This window comes from Anabas testudineus, chromosome 10, assembly GCF_900324465.2.
Source record: "Anabas testudineus chromosome 10, fAnaTes1.2, whole genome shotgun sequence".
Classification (NCBI taxonomy): domain Eukaryota; kingdom Metazoa; phylum Chordata; class Actinopteri; order Anabantiformes; family Anabantidae; genus Anabas; species Anabas testudineus.
The window spans coordinates 7,153,952-7,173,239 of NC_046619.1; the positions used below are offsets into that span (position 1 = coordinate 7,153,952).

A 19,288-nucleotide genomic window follows, 5' to 3' on the forward strand; every position below is an offset into this window, starting at 1 on the left:
AAGGTAGCCAAGTAGAGATGTTCTCTGTACGTCTACAGTCCTATAGGTCTTGGCCCTTTTCATCTGCAACCACCAGCTGCTCTGCTACACTGAGGCCTCAAACACAGGTAAGCAAGTTTCTCTGTATTCCCTTGAGATTTCAGCTTTAAAAATTGATATGTACAACAACTAGGAAGCAAGTAAAGAGTAGCACACTGTCTATAATTCAACCAATCTATTGTGCCAAGAAGCCTGGCGTGCAGCCATGGCAGATAGAGGAGTGGCAGGCCAGAAGGAGCGCTCTGCCAATGTTGTAATGCCTGGCACAGGTGCATTGTTAAAGACACTGTTAAAATGATTCATTTTCTGTCCAGTAATCTGCAGCACACCATAAGATGCCCACAAAAGGTCTATATAGCTTCTAAGTGACTGCTAAATATGTTTTTCACCTTGAAACAGGAGCTGAACTTCAAACCCGGGAGAATATCCATCACAAATGGGATTTAACTAATAACAGTCCTGTAATTTTGGACAGATCATTCTGACTCTTGAGCACTATAGCCGCAGAGATGGACTGCTGGGTGGGGACTGACCTTGAGGATACACTGACAGTATCCGCGACGATGATTTGGGGACACAGGCAGTCCTTCTAGCTTGTAATAGATTGAGCTAAGATAAAATAAGGCTCACCTGTGGGATAAAAGTAAAAGTAATCTAAATAAAATCCATTTTCAAATTTCTTCAACAGCAGCCGTGTAGAAATAACATTAAACATAACCTTGGACAGCTGAGCTCTAAAATGCCATTTGGAAATATAAACTACAAAATACCAAACATCAAAAACATAACCGGTCGATTTAACTTCAAAACTGTCCAGTTATTTCAGGAATTTAGATGCATCATATCGCCCCCAACAAAGAACAGCTTGTAGACCACAAGGTCTTCAAGATTCTTATTCTTAACGCTCATCACTTTTCTCAATCTCTGACTTTTTCTGCTCGACTCACGCTTAATTGTAATATTTAGAGTCAGACATGAGCCACTGACTTCTCTACGCACCTAGATTCAGCGTGGCTTTTCATCCTGGCCTTTGATTTTAAATGAAAGATTGAATTATTCAGTTTTCTGCTCACTTCAAAGCCCTTATTTTGAGTTGGGATACTGCTGCGTGCCCTCTGTGTTGTCTCTGGGCTATTATGCTCTTAAGACCTGAGGTTGTCTAGAGTAGTAGAATTTTCAAACATTGCAAAATATCTATATCTAAACGTATTTATTAAAAGAAAAAAGTAATGCGCGAGTGTCATGAAGAGAGATCGAATCAAACATGAACGCTTTTAGTTTCGACCATCTGGCCTCAAGGTGTAAAGTATTGATGGTGTATCAAGGTGGATTCACTTTTACTCTGTCTTTGAAATCTAACATAAAATTTTGATCAGATGTGTACTATTTTAGTACTCCAAGAGGTCTCCTTCCTATGGCCAGGGTATCATGGGTGGTGTCTGTGATGTTACTGCTCATGCTCAACTCCCAGGGGGTGTCCACGGCCCCAGTCAGACACCTGTGCGGCTCCCACCTGGTGGACGCCCTCTACTTCGTCTGTGGAGAAAGGGGCTTCTTCTACAGCCCAAGCCGACCCCACAAGCGGGACCTGGAACATCTGCTTGGTAAGGCCGCTTTAACTCTGGGAACAGCTGCGACTTATTTTGTTTGAGGCGTGTAAAATAAGTTTTAATTGTGCCCTTGATGGTGGGAGATCAGAGAGGAACAGTATGACATTGCCCCAAAACTCCAGGCTGGCTTTGCATCCCAGCAGACTCTGCCTACCGTGTTCAAAGTTCAAACTCTAATGAGAACGCCAATTTGGATGCTGGCTGGATAAAAAATGTTTAGGGAACACGCTGGAAACTGTACTGAAGTAAATTTGTGTATTTGTCTGAACCATCATTAGTGTACAAAGACTCTTGCAGCATTTTTTTTTAAGTTAGTGGCGTGGCCATACTTCTTTTTGTTGCTTTCAACATCTGTGATGAGACAAATCCAATAGTAACAGAATCAATTGTGTAATCCCCAAATTCCTCATTAGATTATTCCCCAAACACATTATTTGGTTCCTCTGCCTCAAACATTCTACTGATGATTTGAAGTTAACTTTAGAGACACAAGTTAGCTAGCTCTGTCATTTCTTCTCTTGAAATAGAGACTAACAACACTAAATGGATTGGGGAGATCCGATTACCTCACCATTAAGTCTACATGAAAGTGTAAACAGTTTAAATGGTAGTTTGAATTGGAGCAGGATTTGACCCAGGGCTCTGGAAACTTTCTCCACTTCTAAGGGTTCCTGTCTAAAAGGGCCAGGCAGGAGCAGCGGCTGTGGAGGGCTCTGCCTGGACACGATGAGCCCAAGGTGAAGAGAGGCATCGTGGAGCAGTGCTGCCATAAGCCATGCAGCATTTACCACCTGGAGGGCTACTGCGACTGACTCAACACTCCACAACTAGCACCAATCATAGCTTGTAAAAAGATCCTGAAGTCAATTTCTGGATCAACACTGGCTATGTCTTATCAACTGAAGGAAATAAAGCTTCATGACCCATAACCTAAGGCTCCTCTGTGCAAAGATGTGCATTTGTGTCCTTTGTAGCTGGTATATATTGTGGATGAAACATGGGGATGCAATAGCTTTTTTTTTTTTTTTTTTTTAAGCCGTGCTCTAAGCTGTGGCCGCAGTCGTAGAGTGCCCTCTAGTGGCTGAGGACAGACATGGCCAAGAGGACACATAGTAACAAAGGCTTTGTACACACCATTTTTACACTTTAAAACTAAATAAATTTCTGAGACACTTTTAAGAAGTGTATTAAAATCTGTCTTTATTTACAAATAAGAAAGGTTTTAAATGCTATATCACACAGAATAGCTACTGGTTCCGCTCCCAGAAGAACTGCCAAAAGTTACAAACTGAAATTCATTCACAGTATGTTGGATCTTACAATTTATGCTCTTGTTCTCTGAATTGTAAGCACTTATGTCTTGCATGCATCTATGTCCTCATTATTTTTACACACTGCTTCTATACACAATCTGCTCCTAAAATTTCTTAAGAAAAAAAAAAAAAAAAAAAAAAAGAGAACAAAAAAATAAAACCCAGCCTAACAATAAAAGTAGAACAGAAAAACACAGACTACTACCTTAATACAAATAATATTTAGAAGATGATGTTGATAAGTATTCAGAAGACATACACCTTAGAAATTAATTTATTTAAATTAAATCAGCCAATTAGATGCCAGTTCTTGTCTGGTAGTAGAGCTCCATTACGCATAATGATTTCCTGACAAAATAAACAATGAATTAGGATTCCACACCAAAACAAAAGTTATAAATCAGTATATAAATCAAATCCTAGCACATGTTTTCATATGTAGTGTTGCAGTGAGGTCACTTGGATGCTTACCTTCTCTAAGGGGTTCAGTGGCTTCTGTTAGCCTGTTCTCCTTGTCGTGTTGGAAAGCTTTGTTGGGATCAAACCTGCGACGAGGAGCACCAGGTAGTTTTGACTTGAGCTGCTCCAGATCACTCTTCTGTCGGCTCACCTGGGAGCGAAGCTTAGACACCTCCTACCCACCCACACAGAGCCAGGGAAAAGAAGGATAAAGTATGAGCGTATGAAGTTGGTGTGGGGGTAGGGAATCATATAGAACATCAGGCATACGGTGGTGTGGTTATGTTTTACCTGTTTCAGGGAAATGTTCTCATCTTTCAGCTTCATCACGTGTTTGATCTTCTGCTTCTGGTTCTGGTGGCCCAGCAGGCGAGCATAAGCGTCAGCCAACTTGTTTAATTCCTCCTGGTTCACCCCGTTCTCATTGAGTAGTGCATTTCGCTCAGCTGCAAATGCATTGAGTTGTTCCTTTGGGGGGGAGACCAGCAGCAACATTAAGAAGGTAAAAACCATTACATGTATTTTAATTTAAACAAAACACTTAGTGGCTAAGCGTGTCTGCTGGTTCATGTTGGGTAGGGTATGTACCGTGTGTTACAGCCACGCTGGCCCTGAAAATACAGTTGGCGAGAGTGGTGAAATTGAATGTCTTAAACTAGTGCTGCAATATAATTGCAATCACAGTGTCAGCCTGTGGGATTATATGACCACAAAAGGCAGCAATTTAATTAAACATGTACACGTGTGAACAATCTTTAGGCAGTGGTGCAGCGTTTCCAATTTAGCTTGTGTGTCGCTAGATTTAGTGACTTTTTAGACCCCTTTAGCAACTTTGACAAAGTGACTTGTGCCAGCTCTAGTAACTTTTTGGCAAGGCATTAAACACTTTGCTTGAAGTAAGACTCAAAAAATTTGTCACCGGCTTTTCTCTCCTGTGGCTCCAACTCACAATCTGTTCTTTGTGTGTGAAGGAGAGCAGCAAACAAGATGAATTACAAATAAGCCAAAACAACCAATCTTTGTTCCGCATGATTATTCTGATTTTGTCACTACGAACAACAACAGTTACATTTCTCAATCATGGTTTCCCATTGTTAATAGACAAATATTGATTAGTACGACGATCTAGATGATATTAAGATTTCATATGTGTATGTGACTGACCTGGAAGGGCTTGACTTTAGCAAACAGCTCCTCATATTGCTGCCTCCAGTGTTCTGTCTCTGAATCTGGGACACTTGGAAAAAATTAATGATCAATTAAAATCTGTAAATAACAAAGCCTATATAAAACGAGCAGACAAATCTAGTGTCATTCACCTTTTCTCTTGTGCTTCAGTTATTTGTCTTTGGAGTTCCTGATGCTGCTCCTCCATCTCCCAATGCAGTGTAACCTTCTCCTGAGTCAGTATGTCTACCTGCTTCTGAAGAGACAGTTTGTTCTGCTGTTGTTCTTTAACCTGCTGCTGCAGGGCCTGCACCATCTCCTCCATTATTTTAATTTGAGTCTGAAATGTCACACCTTCTTGTTCTACCTGATTAAGGCGGGACTGAAGCTGATTTCTGTCCTGCTCTGCGACATTTAGTTGATTTTCCAGAGCAAGCCTGGACTGATCTACCATTTCTACGTGAGAGAGAAGACTCTTGTTTTCTTCAACTACTCTCATAAGCTCTGCCTGTAATCTGGGCACCTCTGACTTCATCTGCTGGAGGTCTTTCCTTTCAGCCTCCAAAGTTCCCTTTAATTCTTGAAGTGCTGTCTCAATTCTAACTCGTTCTTCTCTCTCTTGGTTAAGCTGTTCCATTATTTCCTCTTTTTTCTGACTGACCTCCTCTAGCAGTTTCTGGGCCATTTCTTTCTCATGCTGGAGCTGTGAAACACCAAGACCCCTCTGTTCCTCTAGTTGCCCCAGTGCTACTTCTTTCTCCTTTTTCTGTAACTCTAGTTCCAGCTGTAAGTGGCTTATCAGGGAAGTATGGTTTGTTTCCATGGCCTTCAGTTCCTCGTCCTTTTGTGCAAGGTGAGTCTGCACCTCCAGCAATTTCCTATAACGTCAATGAATAATGTAATATATAAAAAGGTGGGAAAGGGAAAGTTTTTTCAACACAGATTTCAAGTGAAATACAAGCATACTTTGCATTCTCCTCCCTGGCTTTTGCTTCAGCTAACTGCCTCTCCTGGTGCTCCTGCAACAGTTCCTGCATTCTTCTGATCTCCTGCGTTTTCTGATTAACCACATTGTCCATCTCCTCCTTCACCTGCTGGGTCATTCTCTCCACCTCCTGTTCCAGGTCTTTTTGCCTCTCCTCTGCTTCCTTAAGAGCATCTTTGGTACTAAAAAGCAGTATGTAAAGTTATACATTACTCAGAATTATTTCTCACAAACAAATCAAACAGACCAATAATGCTTAAAACCCACAAGAAAAAGCTATAGCTTACCTATCCAGTTCTGTGATAATGTCTTCCATCTTGCTCAGTGAGTTTGTGTGTGCCTCTTGGAGCTCTCTCATTGCTGCTGAATGCTCCTCTTTCAAAGTTGCCACATCATTGTTGTTACTAAAAACAGAAAGGATACAGGTGTGCTATTACACTGCTAGTATTCAGATAGTACATTCTGACTTACAACTATAACTTGGAACACGTAAAAAACGTGAATGATGGAAAAAAAATCTAAGATTATAAATTGTCGGTTTTTGAAGGACATCTATGAGACACGGGGGTGGTGTCAATAAGGATGGACTGTGGGTGTATTTCAGACAGAACACGTCAGGAACGACTGAACTAAACAACGACAATAATCCAGAAAACAACTGACAAATTAATTGATAATGAAATAATTGTTAGCTGTTGCCCTTGTAATTTGCACATCAAATGACTGGCATGCTAAGTTCTAAGTTGGAAAAAGATTTTTGAGTGTCATGCCTATTTTTTTCCTCATCAATATCTTCCTGCCATCTCTTGCCCTTAAGTGTCTAAGTAAAAACTTCTCCCAAGTACCCTAGTTACCCCCATATTTAAACATGGAGTTGTGAGGCAAATTGAAATTGTTAATAAACAGAAATAGACAGTGACCCCCTGTCCCTGTCTGTCATCTTGTCATGGACAGGCAACCAGTCATTTTTTCCTAATGCTAATGATGGTGCCAGCTACCTTTGACTCTAAATACATAACATGCAGGTAGTGCCAACAAATGCAAAGGTTTTGACCAGGATTTCTTGAATCCAAGTATTTTGGATTGGGTTTACTTGCTCCTTTTTCATCAACGCTTTTTATCTGTGTGTTTGGCCCATGGTTGCTTACGTTTCCAGTAGTGCTCTGGTATCTTTCAGCTGTCTCTCCAGCTCTTCATTTGCCTCCTGCAGGTTCTCCGACATCTCCTGTCTCTTCTGGTCCTGGTCCTCCAGCATGGCAAGCTCTCCCAGCACCTCCTCCATCTCCTCTGTTAAGTGTCTCAATTTCTCCTCAGACTCCTCCCTTTCTTGCTTCACCAGCACAGAGAGAGAGTCTACAAGCGCCTGCAGAAAATAGGAAAGAGTAAATTAAAACTTAAGTGTCATGACACAGAATTAATCTAAGTCATCTTAGATAGAAAACTTTCTAACCTTTTCTTTGCTCAGTTCCTCAGTAAGTGCAGCATGTTCTTGCTGGAGCTGAATTTGTCTCTTTTTTTCATCTCTTTTAGCCTCCTTCAGCAAGCTGAGCTCTGTCTTCAACTCCTGCACTCTCCTCAATCCCTCTTCCTGGGTCTTGCCTAAAAGAAGAAAATACATATATCATGTAACTGTTTTGTAACTTATTATTCTAATTTTGTTTTTGCAATCCATTTTGCAATTAACAATTAAGCAATAGGGTTTTGGTCAACACACATCTCTCTTCCTCGGAGAAAAGACATCGTTGTTCAAGGTGGGCCACTCTCTCATCCAGCTCCTTCTCCGTCCTTCTAAGGACCTCTCTTAGTCTAGCGAGCTCTGCCTCCTGGTGACGCACTGTAGCTTGAGAGTCGTATACTTCTTGGTTGGCCACATTCATTTGCTTCTCCATGTCTATCACTGCCTTCTGTGAAGACTTAAGCTCCTGCTCTTGGCTCTCCAACCTCTTCTCTGCTTCGCATAAAGCATCCTTTGACGCCTGCAGCTCTTGATGGAATTTCAGTGCCTCCTCCTCTTTTTGCCTCAGCACATCTTGAGTCATTTCTAAGTCTGTCATGCAGTGCTCCAGTTTGGTTTCTAGTTGTCTGTGAAGAAATGACAAACGAGTGTCATGTCATACAGTTCAGATGTAGCTTGCATTGCTGATGCATTAGAGGCTTGCTTACTTTACTTTCTCCAACTGAGAACTTGATACAGTCATGTCTTGTGTCTTCTCTTGCAGTTTCAAGCGAAGGTCCTACAAATGCAAAGATAAATCAGGCGTGACTTTCATATAGCTTGACAAAAATCTGAAGAAAGACTTCGATTTTTGTAAGATTTGGACCAAAAGTCCTAGTTTATACCTGAATCTCTTCATTGGCAGTGTCCAGATATCCCTGCACTACTCTGACCTCCTCCTTCAGCTCTCGTATAGAAGCTGGAAACAACACAGAATCATGGATAATTGTATGTACAACTGCTTCAAGAGCTATATTAGGGAGATACGTGTATCTTTATGTACAGGAGTCAGGCTAAGATATAAGCCTGATAGGCTTAAATAAAAATGTGTATTTACAATGTGTATTTTAAAAAAGGGCATTTTTACGAGTTACGATAAGTGCAAAGGTAAAAGCATACCGTACTCAGAACTCACCATGTAACCTAGCATTTTCATTCTCCAGTTCCCTATTCTGTGTTTTCATCACTTGGTGGAGATCCTCTAAAAAAGTAAAATGCTTGATTACATCAAGTACACGTTAGCAAACAGATTTTTCTCAGCACTATATGTTCAGAAATATTACCCAAATCTTTATTCCTCTCTTTTAGAGCAGATACAGCAGCCCTGGAAGCTTGAAGGTCAGTTTCCATCGCCTTCAGTTGACCATCACTGTTAATCTGCAGGACACTTAACTCCTAGGCCCATGCCACACACACACACACACACACACACACACACACACACACACACACACACACACACACACACACACACACACACATTATATAAGAACAGGCTAATGCAGCTAAAACATATATATATACACACACACACACGTTATACTACTTCAGTTTTAACTGAACCAGGAAAAAAAGATCTTATTTAATTGAAATATTGGAATAAAGGAATAAGTTTACGCAAATCATACCTTGTTTTTAACATCTAAAGTGTTCCGGGCCTCCATCAATTCCATTGTTAATGAATTGATTCTCTTTTTTGTAGTGTCAGCAGACACCTAAAGAAAGAAAAAAATAAATAAATAAAAGGTCTGTCACATTTTCCATACAGCCATGCTAAGATAAGAAAGGTTTTAGGCACCTAAGACACATCTCATCTAGGTATATTTAAGACAGGATTTCTAAAAACATTAAAGCAAGCACACCTTGCTTTTTAGAAACTCATTGATTTTCTTGAGCTCGGCCCGCTGTCTTTCAAGGGTGGTAACGTTGGCAGCAAGCCCCGTCTTCTCCCTGACTGTGGCCAGCAGCTTGGCCTCAACCTTCTGCATCTCCTCTTCCAGAGCCAGCAAGCGACGGTCCTGCTCTCCTCGCAGCTGGACCAAGGATCGAATCTAAAAGGATGCAAAGCTAAAGTTATGACTTTTGAACACATATTTAACTGTAAACACCGGTTGTACATCACTTTCTCTGATTCTGTGAAACCACTTATCAAAAAAAGACATTTATAACAGATTCTGGTGAACCGATCAAGTGTTTGTTTATTTAAGTGTACCTCTTTCTCCAAGAGTTTTTGCTGCTTCTTCTCCACGGTCATGGCATTCCTGTCTTTCTTTACACTTAACCCTTCAGCCTAAATTTTGAGAAGGCATAAACATGGTTCATTTTATGACACAAGATTTAAAGAACTAGCAGGTCTGTTACTGAAGAAAAAGGAAACTTACTAGACCATCAACCGACAAAGTCCTCCGCACAGGGGACACTAAGACACTTCTGGAAGGCGATGGTGGTGGGAGAAGAGCTCCAGCCGCTGGAGACACAGAGCACGAAAGAAAGGGCATAAAAAGTGATATTTCAGAAAACGGTATTTGTTTGTTTTCTTTCTTTACTGCACTGTGTTTATCGGATTTACCTACCCGCCTTAACAGGTCTGAATCGATCCGATTTGTCGAAGGAAGCAGCTCCCTTCAGTTCTCCAGGTTTAATCTCATAGGACCCCGGTGCAGGGGTGCAAGCTTCGGCCACAATCACAAGTTAGCGAACACTGTTTAGTTTCTTTTTTTGACATATTTAAACGTCGGCTTTTAGCTTTACTTGATTCCAGTCATTTTAATTAACCTACAGGATACCACACTGGAAAAGCGTAACGTTTGCTTAGCCTAGCTAGCGAGACGTAACGTCTGTCAGCTAACAAGCTACGTAACTACTGTTGAATAGCTCAGGCTAACAACGAGCTACAGAGTATTTCTTATTACTCACCTGCGTGTTCGTTGAATCTTCTCAAGGGGGCTCTTGAGAAAGACATTTCGTACTTCGTAATTCGTACTTAGCTCCCTTTTTCAATGACAACACCGCTGCAGCGCAGCTCCAGATGACACAACAACAAACGCTCCGCCGCTGAAATTTTGAAAAAACGTCATGCGCGCATTTACGTACGTCTGACCAATAGGCGTTCAGTCATGGGTGACGTCATCAGTCCGCAGAACAGCTACATCATTTCTGTGCATGTTAGTATTTTTAACAATTTATTTGTATTTATTAGTCAATCAAGTTGTACACAAGCTTTGAAAAGAAGAAGAAACATTTTCTGATTTCTCCCCACACAGCCAAACAGGCCATGTGTCTTTATAATAAAAGCTTTTCTTTTGATTTCTTTTTGTGAACAGAGCTAGAAAGTGCCATGCTGTTTAACTGGATACTGCTGCACCATGATTAGCTTATTTTAATTTTTTTTTTCTTCTAGTTGAGCTCTTCCCACATTTATTTTCTGATAAAGATGTGCATACACAATGCTGTTAACACACAGAACTTCCTCAACACAACTTCATTTTTTTTTTTTTTTCAGTTAAACATTTTTTATTTCATGGAAATACAACATAATTTCAAATCCTTTGCAGGACTATTGTTGTACATATTATACTCTTTTCTCCATTTTTTTTTTTGTACTTGAAAACATGGTCACTTGTACAACAATATCATAAACAAAGCCTCATGTCACAAATGGAGCCATTGATGACAATAAATTACACTTGCCATGCTAAGGTTTCGAGATGATACATTGGTACCTTCATTTTAACTAGATTAACCTTTAAATGAACAAGAAGTCAGAGTTGAATAAATATGATAAAAAGACACTGGAGTTACAAAAGAAACTTTGTTCATTCAAAACAGAGCAGAAAAAAGATCACAGGGTTTGTTTAGGGAGGGTTACTTCTTAATAATTCATCTTCCTTCATATGAAAAAAATAGGGACAATTTTTGCATATTTTGATAACACTGCTAAATCTAAAGCAAAATTCCAACAATAGTAAATACTGACTATATTTAGGAAACTGCCCTTTAATATAACTGATATTTTAGTTATGATTTTTTTTTCCTGTTTGTGTTTCGTAGGTCTTCTCGACCAACATTGTTCAGCCACACTCAAAACAGGTTAATCTAGTACACCACTGTCTTTATACAACCTAGAGGTATTTTCCAACCTTGTTTGTTTTGTTTTTTTTAACTCTTGAAAAAGAAAAGGCAAACACCCAAATGAAGATGTGTCTTTCCCGACTGTAAATAATATCACTGTATTCATGTACAGAATATATTAAAAAAATGAAAATCTTTGCAACAAACAGACAAAACGAGAGAAAAGAAAAACAGTTGATGAGGTTACCAGTCAGTAGTAGAGCGGCAAGTAAATTAAAATATTAATAATTAAAAACAAGAACACTTACAACACTCAACACTTCACTTTGTTCAACAGTGAAATTTACAGTGGAACTGGTACCCAGTACAAATGTGTCAGCGGGAGGAGAGAAAACCAGAATGGGGAGAGTTAAGATAAATAAAAGCAAACTCAAAAATGTGATGTACCTTCATTCCTTTGAAAGCAAGCAGGCGTAGAAGAAGTAATGTAGTAAGTATTCATCATGATAGACACTATGTATCATGAACATGTCAGACCAGATTATTATACAAATGATGTAGAGTTTGAACACACATTATGTTAGTACAGGTGTACTGGTGCTTGTACTAGTACTGTTAGTACAGCAGCAGTAGTAGCTCTTAAGAGCACCGTGTTGCATTTAAAGAACTACGTAACTTAGAAAATTTGTTGAAATAGTATTCAATTGAAATCTTATTAGACTTAGTTTTGTCTCAGCTTTTGAATGCAATTTGTTTTTATGACTTTGAATGGATGCAACTTCAAAGAAGTGGATTCACATAGGGATTCAGATCGTGGGGGCAGAGATGCTCTTGGTATTTGTGTCGGTGGTCCAATCCACAGGTGTGCAGGCCGAAGGGATTAGAAAAGGCATGCATGAGTCTGAGTGAGAGTCTGAGTGAGAGCCACACATAGTGAAGAAAAAGAAAAGTTGTGAATATACACTTCTACCTCTGGACTGGTCCACTTCTGTCGGTTTGAAGAATGCAAAGCAAGTCGAATTTCACAGAACAATAGTTTGAGATGACTTGTCTTTGGATTCTTACAGCCAGCATGGAGCTAATGTAATCTATACCTCTAAAAGACCAGCAAGAGGCAGAAATTAGTATCACAGCTATGAGGAATGTGTGTGTGTGTGTGTGTGTGTGTGTATGTGTACACTATTTGTGAAGGGTCTTTTTTTCAACAGGTGGTTGCCAGGGATTGGTGTATAGGAGGCTGGAAACAGCGAACGTGCTCCACAGTAGAACTGTCTGTCTCCACCGCCTTCATGTACTTGTTGAGGATGGCAAAGATCTCATTGTTGAGGATCTGGTACTTTCTAATGCGGTCTGCCATCTTCTTCAGGGGCTGTTAATGAAAACAGAGATGAATCTGTGTTTAAATCATACAGGTGCAGAAAGAAGTCAATCATCAACTGGTCAGTGAATGCGTTAGGTCAGTATATAAGATATAATATACCCACCACATTCTTGATGATTTCATCCTTGCCATCCTGTCTTTGGACTTTGAGAAGGTGGTAGCAGAAGTCAAAGAGGTCAAAACGACGCTGCTGTCCCAACAGCACAATGATGGCACAGCCAGCCCAGTTCAATCCATCTCCAAAACACTGCCTGCAAGGCAAAACGCAGAAAAAGCAGGAGTTATGTATCCACTGAAGTGAGACACAAGTCTTAAACAAATGCATGAAAACACAGCAAAAATGTTTGCACTTAACTATATACCACCTATTCTACCTCAACCAAAACTAAATTATATAAATAAGAACAGCACAGTGGACGACTAGGTAGAACTTTACAGCTAGAGGGTCCCTGGTACGAATCCAGGTTTGCTGACGGGCTGTCTGAGTTTGCATATAGGTTTCCTTACAGGTGGTTTCCTCCCACAGTCCAAACACACACTCATAGTCCTGTACACCGGCCAGGTTTTACTCACTCTGCTGTAAACTCATGTGTGCCCACAGGGATGCAGTAAACAAACTGCATGGCACTCCAGAGGCGGTGGAACTCCATGCACTCGTCAACATGCATCACACCGTTGGTGGGCGGAGGTCCGCGCCACACGCCGTCCTGCAGGAAGCTGCGGATGCGTGTCAAGATGACCTCGAACATGGAGAGGCCGCAGCACAGACGCTCTTTGGTCAGCAGGTCTCCCTCACGGGCAATGGCAATTTGCTGGTAAAAAGGAATATTCCCATATTATATAACCCGGTGGCTCACTTCGTGCCCTCCTACAGACAGAGTGGAGTGAAACTCACCTGTGGGGTTCCCAACCTCTCGATTAGAGGCACAAGGTGGAGAGGGGCATACTTTGCTTCCAGCCTTTTCATCCTCACTTCTAGGCGCTCTCCCTCTGTATAACACATATGACACAATGAAAAACATTTACATACTGTGCAAAATAAACAAATCAATGTTATGTTGATTGAACACCAATAATCTGACCCAGTGGTTTTACCCATCTCTCTTTAATTCACTGTTTCTAAACCTTTCATATACCTTTAATGTAGACTCTGGGCAGAATGTTCTGGAAGGGGGCAGCGTGAAGCAGGTCGCACACTTCTTCCTGGGACTAAGATTCGAACATAACACAGAAACAGATCATTTGAATCAAGAACACCCCTCGGTTTGCTGTATGAACACCCGTGTAGAGCATGCAGGTAGCCATAAGGTAATGTTGATTCTGATGCATTCCTGTATTTTGTCTCAAAAGCAGACAGATTGGCCTCCAGCAGAGGAAGATACAAGATAAGTGAATGATTGTGTCTATGTTCAGTGTTTATTAGCAGGATTATAATTTGTACCACTCTATGAAAAACATCCAGTCTAATCTGGTTTAGTAGCAAGAGGCCACGTTTACAGCCATCTTGATATACTCTGGATAAAATATCGGTGTGTACTTTAGCTGTGCGGGGGTCCTGGATAGCTCTTCCTTGTCTGACTTACTTAGTTTGATGGTTGCCATGGCGACTGTTAGTCAAGACAGCAAGCTATAAAATCATACTAAACGCAGAGAAGCAGCATGTTGAAACCTTGGCTAAAGGGTGATGAATGAGAAGAGAGAGCCATGCAATGATAAGTGCAAGACACACACACACATCCAGACGCACGCACACACATCTACAGGCAGTTCAAACCAACAGCCAATAAACACACGAGTCAGTGCAGTCATACAGAAATGGTGGACAGTAGTGAGTAGTGTTATGCAGACAGGCATTACAAGATCCCAGAATCAGAAGAGAGTATGGAGGCAGAAGTGCAGAGCTAAGCACAAGACTGTTTCAACAACCACCAACCAACCAGAAGTGATCCATCACCTCTTCCATGGAAGACAGGGACTTTTAATATTAACAGCAGCCAAATCGTTGTTTTTTTTTTTTGTTTGTTTTTTTTTTCCACAGTTTTTGGTCAAATGTTTGTTTATTTTTTTGTGTGTCATGAACAAAATGAAAATTTCCTTTAGTCCTTTTGCTTCCATGGCTGACTGAAGGTGAAACCAAGTGAAACTAACACGGTGAAAAAGAGAAAAACAGAAACACAGCAGCCCAAACCAACAAGAGATAAAAGAGAATACGACATATTCAGTCTCTGTGTTATCGTGATACCAGTGACGAAACCTAAATCCTTACCACCTGCAGTAGTTGCCAGCGTGTAATGAAAAATAGAGTTGTATTGAGAAAAAAAACCCAAAAAACATCAAAGGTCAAACAAACTTGGGAATTCGAACTGGGGCTCTGACAGTTTCTGGATTATTTGTGTTTGATTTAGAGAGTGAATCGACACTGTCAAAACCTTCAGGCACCCCTAGGTTATTGGTCACCCACATAAACATATGGTAGTCAAGATGGCTACGAGTTAGCGGCCTTATTTAATAAGCATACTCAGGGGTCACGGGATAAGGGGAGACAATAGTACAGAACAAAAACACTAAAGAAAGGAGAGAGAATGCAATAGAGGTATAACATGAGAGCAAAGGAAAAGGTCTTACCAGAGCTTGTTCAATGAGCAGGCAGAAGAGGATGGCATTTCCCACTTCCCTTAAGCTCTGGAAGACATCTGTCTTCAGCTCAGCATACTCTATGATATCCTTGAGCTGATGGTGGAAGAACTCCAGGATACCTGGAATTATAAAAATGGAAGAATATGGTCACAATACCCTGTAAAATCTTTCTTTTTTTAATTAAGCGACACATTTAAAATCTATTACTGAAACATCTATTTCACTCCTACAGCCAAACATTAAGCACATATTAATACTTCATTATTCATTGACAATGTGACGCTGCCAGGTTGAATAAGGATGGTGTCAGTGCTCCCGTCTAGCTGCCCTGACCCACTTTGGTCTGAGTATCAGAGGAAAGGAGGATCATTAACTGCTGACAGTAAGATCACAGGCAGTAAGCCAGGTACAGAACATCAGTAATCTACAGATTACCAAGCCTTCTTCATAGGGATATCCCATCTGACTGGCCTTTAATCTTCACACACAAACACACACACACACACACACACACACACAACTCCAGCCAAAATGCACAGGGGCAGATCAGGTAATACACCAAGATACAACCTACATGGGTAAACAGCAAAGGCATTTTTATAATGCTTTAAAGGGACATTTCTCACAAATAAGTAATTTCCAACACCAATAACTCTGACATGACAATGACTGTACATCAATTTGATTTCCATTGCAGCAGAAAGTCTATTTCCTTCACTGTCTCCCCAGCTGGTTCCTTTACAGCCACCATAACATATTAGATTTAATAATGTGGTAATGTAATAATGTAGTATTAGAGGGTGTTCTCAGTGTAAAGCGAGATAGAGTGGAGTCCGACATTCCCAGGCGGGACTCAGTCTCCTTACCTAAGCATGAAAATAATGCGTATAATGACATTTTGTCTTTGGTAACAGCCTCGCTGTCCATTTCCTTACAGTTGTGTAAGAGCTGTGTCAACCTTCTCTCAATGCAAACCCGACTGTTGCTGTGTCATATTAAAAACATTAAATTGTAGAAAAGCAGGATGACGTTTATTAAGAATAGTGATAGTTAAACCAATGTTTGTCACTGCAGTCAGTGTTATCTGCGATCAAAAACAAGACAATCTACTGCATTTCTTCATCTGCACATCATTTAATTCTTCTAACAGAACATGAACGTAGCCGACTTCACTGTGTCCGGCTGACGGATGCTGTGAGTTGCATCACGTGAAGGCTGTAATATATAATATAATTATTTTTGACAGACTTTTTCATTACAACAGTGTGCATGTGTTTGGCTGTAAATACACAAACATATTGTTCTTCTTCTGTACTTCAGTTGTATAAATTATGTGGTAAATGCTACAGATATAACCCCACATTCACTCTATTCACTGTAACAGCGGGAAATATAAGCTCACCTGGGGAGCCATACTCATGGCGGGGTAGGCGGCAGATCTTAGGCATGACTTCTATCAGCGTTTTTACATACTGCAGAATGGTGCCCTGTAACTACAAAGTGACAGCAAAGATAGATGAAGCACAGCAGGCAGAGGGAAGAAAAAGGGGGGGAACAAAAAATGGCTGTTAGTATCCAGCACACTGAGAGGAGGGCGACATGTTTTAGGGATGCGATGGAAAATGAAGATAAATACCAGGCTCTTGACAATCTTTAGCAGCTCTTCCATCACTACGGCAATGCCTTGGTAACCAAGGAGACGGCAGATGGTCTTGAAGTGAGGCGGGCCAACAAAGTTTCTGTAGGAGCTGTATATGTGGGAGTAGGCAATGTTCAGAGGCTGAGAAGAGAGACAGAAAGAGAAACAGTGTTAATGTGAAGCAGTAAGAAGATGGCTTCCTTTACACATGCTGCTGCAAGATTTTAGGGAAATATATTTTGAGGTAAAAACAATTTCAGCAGTGATGATACCTTGGACCCATACAGGTAGTAAGGCTGCACGTTGGCTGGCTTGTCTCTTTGAGGCTCCTGGGTGAAGGGAATGGCTGTACGTACAAAGCTGACAAGGCAAAAGCAAAACACACTGTAAGACAAAAATAAAAAATTCATGTGGAAAAGAAGTATTTGCACAAACATGCGTCAACATACTGACCGGTTTGTGGATCCGTTGTAGCAGTAGTTGGGCAGGAAATCAAAGTTGAGCTCCCAGAAGACGTGGAGCGTGATTCGTCCGTAGGGAGCGGAGACATTGTGGTTGGCTTCGCGGAACATGGCGTCAAAGCTGTCCAGCGTCATGTGCTTGGACAGGAGCCGGTGGGTTAGTCTGTTGATCTCCAGCAGCCACTCCAACTCCTGTCCGGGAGACATACACAAGTAGAATTAGAAAGGTGAATTGAACACATAGTTAAATTTGATGAGGTTGTGAAGGAGAAGGATCATTGGGGCTCATTCATCAACTGTCACAAGAGATTCTGACATTTACCAATATTTTCTTATTTGGGATTTGCTCTTATTCACATTTGAGTTCCTTAGCTGTGTACCTATGCTAAACAGAAACCACTGGACATGCAGATTCACCATTTTTAGAGCAAAGCTGCCAACAAATCAGAACATGTTGTGGATCTAACATAGACCTTTGGCTCATCTGATGACTTAGGATCTTCAACAGCATTGAAGGCTAAGGCCCACTGTTGTTAGTGCATGCAGTTACTGTAGCTTCACAGTGTGATCTTACCACTATGGAAGTGAGGTCTTCACTTTCAAAGCGGCTGATGGCATGGTCCAGAGACTTGTACATCGCTGCAGAGATCCTCTGCGTGATCAGCCGGTTCAGGTCGATAGATCGACCTAGGAGCTGCACAACGAATGAGAAACAGAGGAATAAATCACAAAGCAATTTGCCGTGTAGATCAAATTATATTTCCTCATCTTTATCCTAACATACAGTAAGAGAAGCAGATTTTTGAAAGTCACTGAGTCATGTTCACATTGACAACAGCTGCTGAAAATACACCAAGAGAGCTTTTAATTTAGCAGTACCTGTACGTGTCTCTGTTTGAGCAGCGTCTCGTAGCGGTTTGATGGTGGGTACGGGATGATCACGCCATAGTTTTTACACTCTGCTCTGAAGCGCTTGTCTAGGAGGACACTGTGGTGGGAAAAAAAGGACATGTGATTTATGCATCTTATGTAGACTAAGTTTGCAGAACCTGCTACGGTATATGCCAATATGGCAAATATATGACCCACAAGACTTCTTTACCTTCCAGCCATTGCTTTGTAGTAGGCAAATATCTGATCTGCTAACTTGTAGACAAACTGATCAAAGCAGAGGTTCACCTAAAAACAAGAGGAGTATTGTGAAGGCAGTGTTTTAAAGAAGCAGCACTAAGGAACACACTAATGCGTTTTATTCATTACCTCAGCTTCGATTTCATCATAAAGGAACTGCTTCTTGAACTTAGTGAGAGCGTAGTATCCACTGTCGTTATACAAGTCAAGAGGATACAGCACGTACCTGCAGGAGAGAGAATGGAAGTTACAACACAGGTTGTTAGGTCAAAGTGCAAGCACAGTCTGTGTTTCACAGTTGGATTTGTCGTACTCCATCATAGAGGGCTCCTTGGTCTCCAGGATGTGGTCTGTGAGGATCCAGGGCATGGACATCTCGATGGGGAACTGGATCCTGCGGCCCATGGTCAGCTCCAGGAAGAACTCTCTGAACCACAGCTGGGACAGGTCACAGCACTGCTGCAGAGCCTCTGAACGGGACGAGAAGCAAAAAAAAAAAAAAGCAAGAAATGACTTGAATTGTGCATGAACCTACAAGCCCTCAAACTCATTTGAAAACAGTTTATATTGTGAGGTAAAGCTGTAACCGCTCACCGCTGAAGTTGAGCAGATGTGTGAAGAAGAAGGACTGTTTGTGGAAGTCTTCTATGGCCACCACTATGGGTCCATCCAAACTGCTGCGGAGAGTCTTCTTAGACCCACTCTTATCTGCTATCAATGACTCCAGCATGGTGCGCACCATATACAGCTGCAGAGGGGGAACACAGGTAAAACATCTTCCTCCTAAGATGCTCACAAACCTCTGGGTGTAATGTGTAAAGTCAACATTATTTATTAAAATATTCATATGTTAACAAAACTATGACAGTCCGTCAAGACTTGAACGATAAAATTTTTATG

At 41.0% G+C, this 19,288-nt stretch overlaps 3 protein-coding genes across 5 annotated transcripts in view; 1 reads left to right on the plus strand and 2 right to left on the minus strand.

Annotated features, from left to right (window-relative positions):
• The window catches only part of cyfip2 (cytoplasmic FMR1 interacting protein 2), a 32,245-nt gene that overhangs the window by 2,635 nt on the left and 10,322 nt on the right, over positions 1-19,288 (minus strand). Inside the window, exons 15-30 of one of the 3 annotated variants that reach the window (XR_003298682.1) lie at positions 18,983-19,136; positions 18,702-18,858; positions 18,518-18,614; positions 18,360-18,436; positions 18,137-18,245; positions 17,832-17,951; positions 17,250-17,449; positions 17,069-17,156; positions 16,794-16,937; positions 16,560-16,650; positions 15,144-15,276; positions 13,657-13,730; positions 13,416-13,510; positions 13,094-13,332; positions 12,624-12,771; positions 12,284-12,508 (exon numbers count right to left, since the gene is read on the minus strand). Coding sequence is in view for 2 of the 3 variants with exons in the window: in XM_026357432.1 (XP_026213217.1) it covers positions 12,341-12,508; positions 12,624-12,771; positions 13,094-13,332; positions 13,416-13,510; positions 13,657-13,730; positions 15,144-15,276; positions 16,560-16,650; positions 16,794-16,937; positions 17,069-17,156; positions 17,250-17,449; positions 17,832-17,951; positions 18,137-18,245; positions 18,360-18,436; positions 18,518-18,614; positions 18,702-18,858; positions 18,983-19,136 (2,094 nt within the window). In the remaining variant the exon portion in view is untranslated. Of the gene's footprint in view, positions 1-10,574; positions 12,509-12,623; positions 12,772-13,093; positions 13,333-13,415; positions 13,511-13,656; positions 13,731-15,143; positions 15,277-16,559; positions 16,651-16,793; positions 16,938-17,068; positions 17,157-17,249; positions 17,450-17,831; positions 17,952-18,136; positions 18,246-18,359; positions 18,437-18,517; positions 18,615-18,701; positions 18,859-18,982; positions 19,137-19,288 lie in introns of those variants that run through there. The other 2 variants (XM_026357432.1, XM_026357433.1) reach the window with 2 other exon arrangements.
• LOC113160265 (insulin-like) lies at positions 1,451-2,461 on the plus strand. The gene is made up of 2 exons (XM_026357435.1): positions 1,451-1,643; positions 2,316-2,461. The coding sequence occupies exons 1-2, from the start codon at positions 1,454-1,456 to the stop codon at positions 2,459-2,461; spliced, it is 336 nt and encodes a 111-aa protein (XP_026213220.1). The 5' UTR covers positions 1,451-1,453.
• On the minus strand, positions 3,116-10,113 carry hmmr (hyaluronan-mediated motility receptor (RHAMM)). The gene is made up of 20 exons (XM_026357434.1): positions 9,985-10,113; positions 9,642-9,740; positions 9,450-9,535; positions 9,281-9,358; positions 8,931-9,119; positions 8,697-8,783; positions 8,352-8,463; positions 8,204-8,269; positions 7,914-7,987; positions 7,737-7,807; positions 7,288-7,655; positions 7,024-7,172; positions 6,722-6,936; positions 5,861-5,977; positions 5,555-5,755; positions 4,741-5,466; positions 4,586-4,658; positions 3,713-3,889; positions 3,434-3,596; positions 3,116-3,310 (listed from the first exon to the last, which is right to left on the minus strand). Exons 1-20 carry the CDS (start codon positions 10,028-10,030, stop codon positions 3,294-3,296), a joined length of 3,114 nt encoding a protein of 1,037 aa, XP_026213219.1. The 5' UTR covers positions 10,031-10,113; the 3' UTR covers positions 3,116-3,293.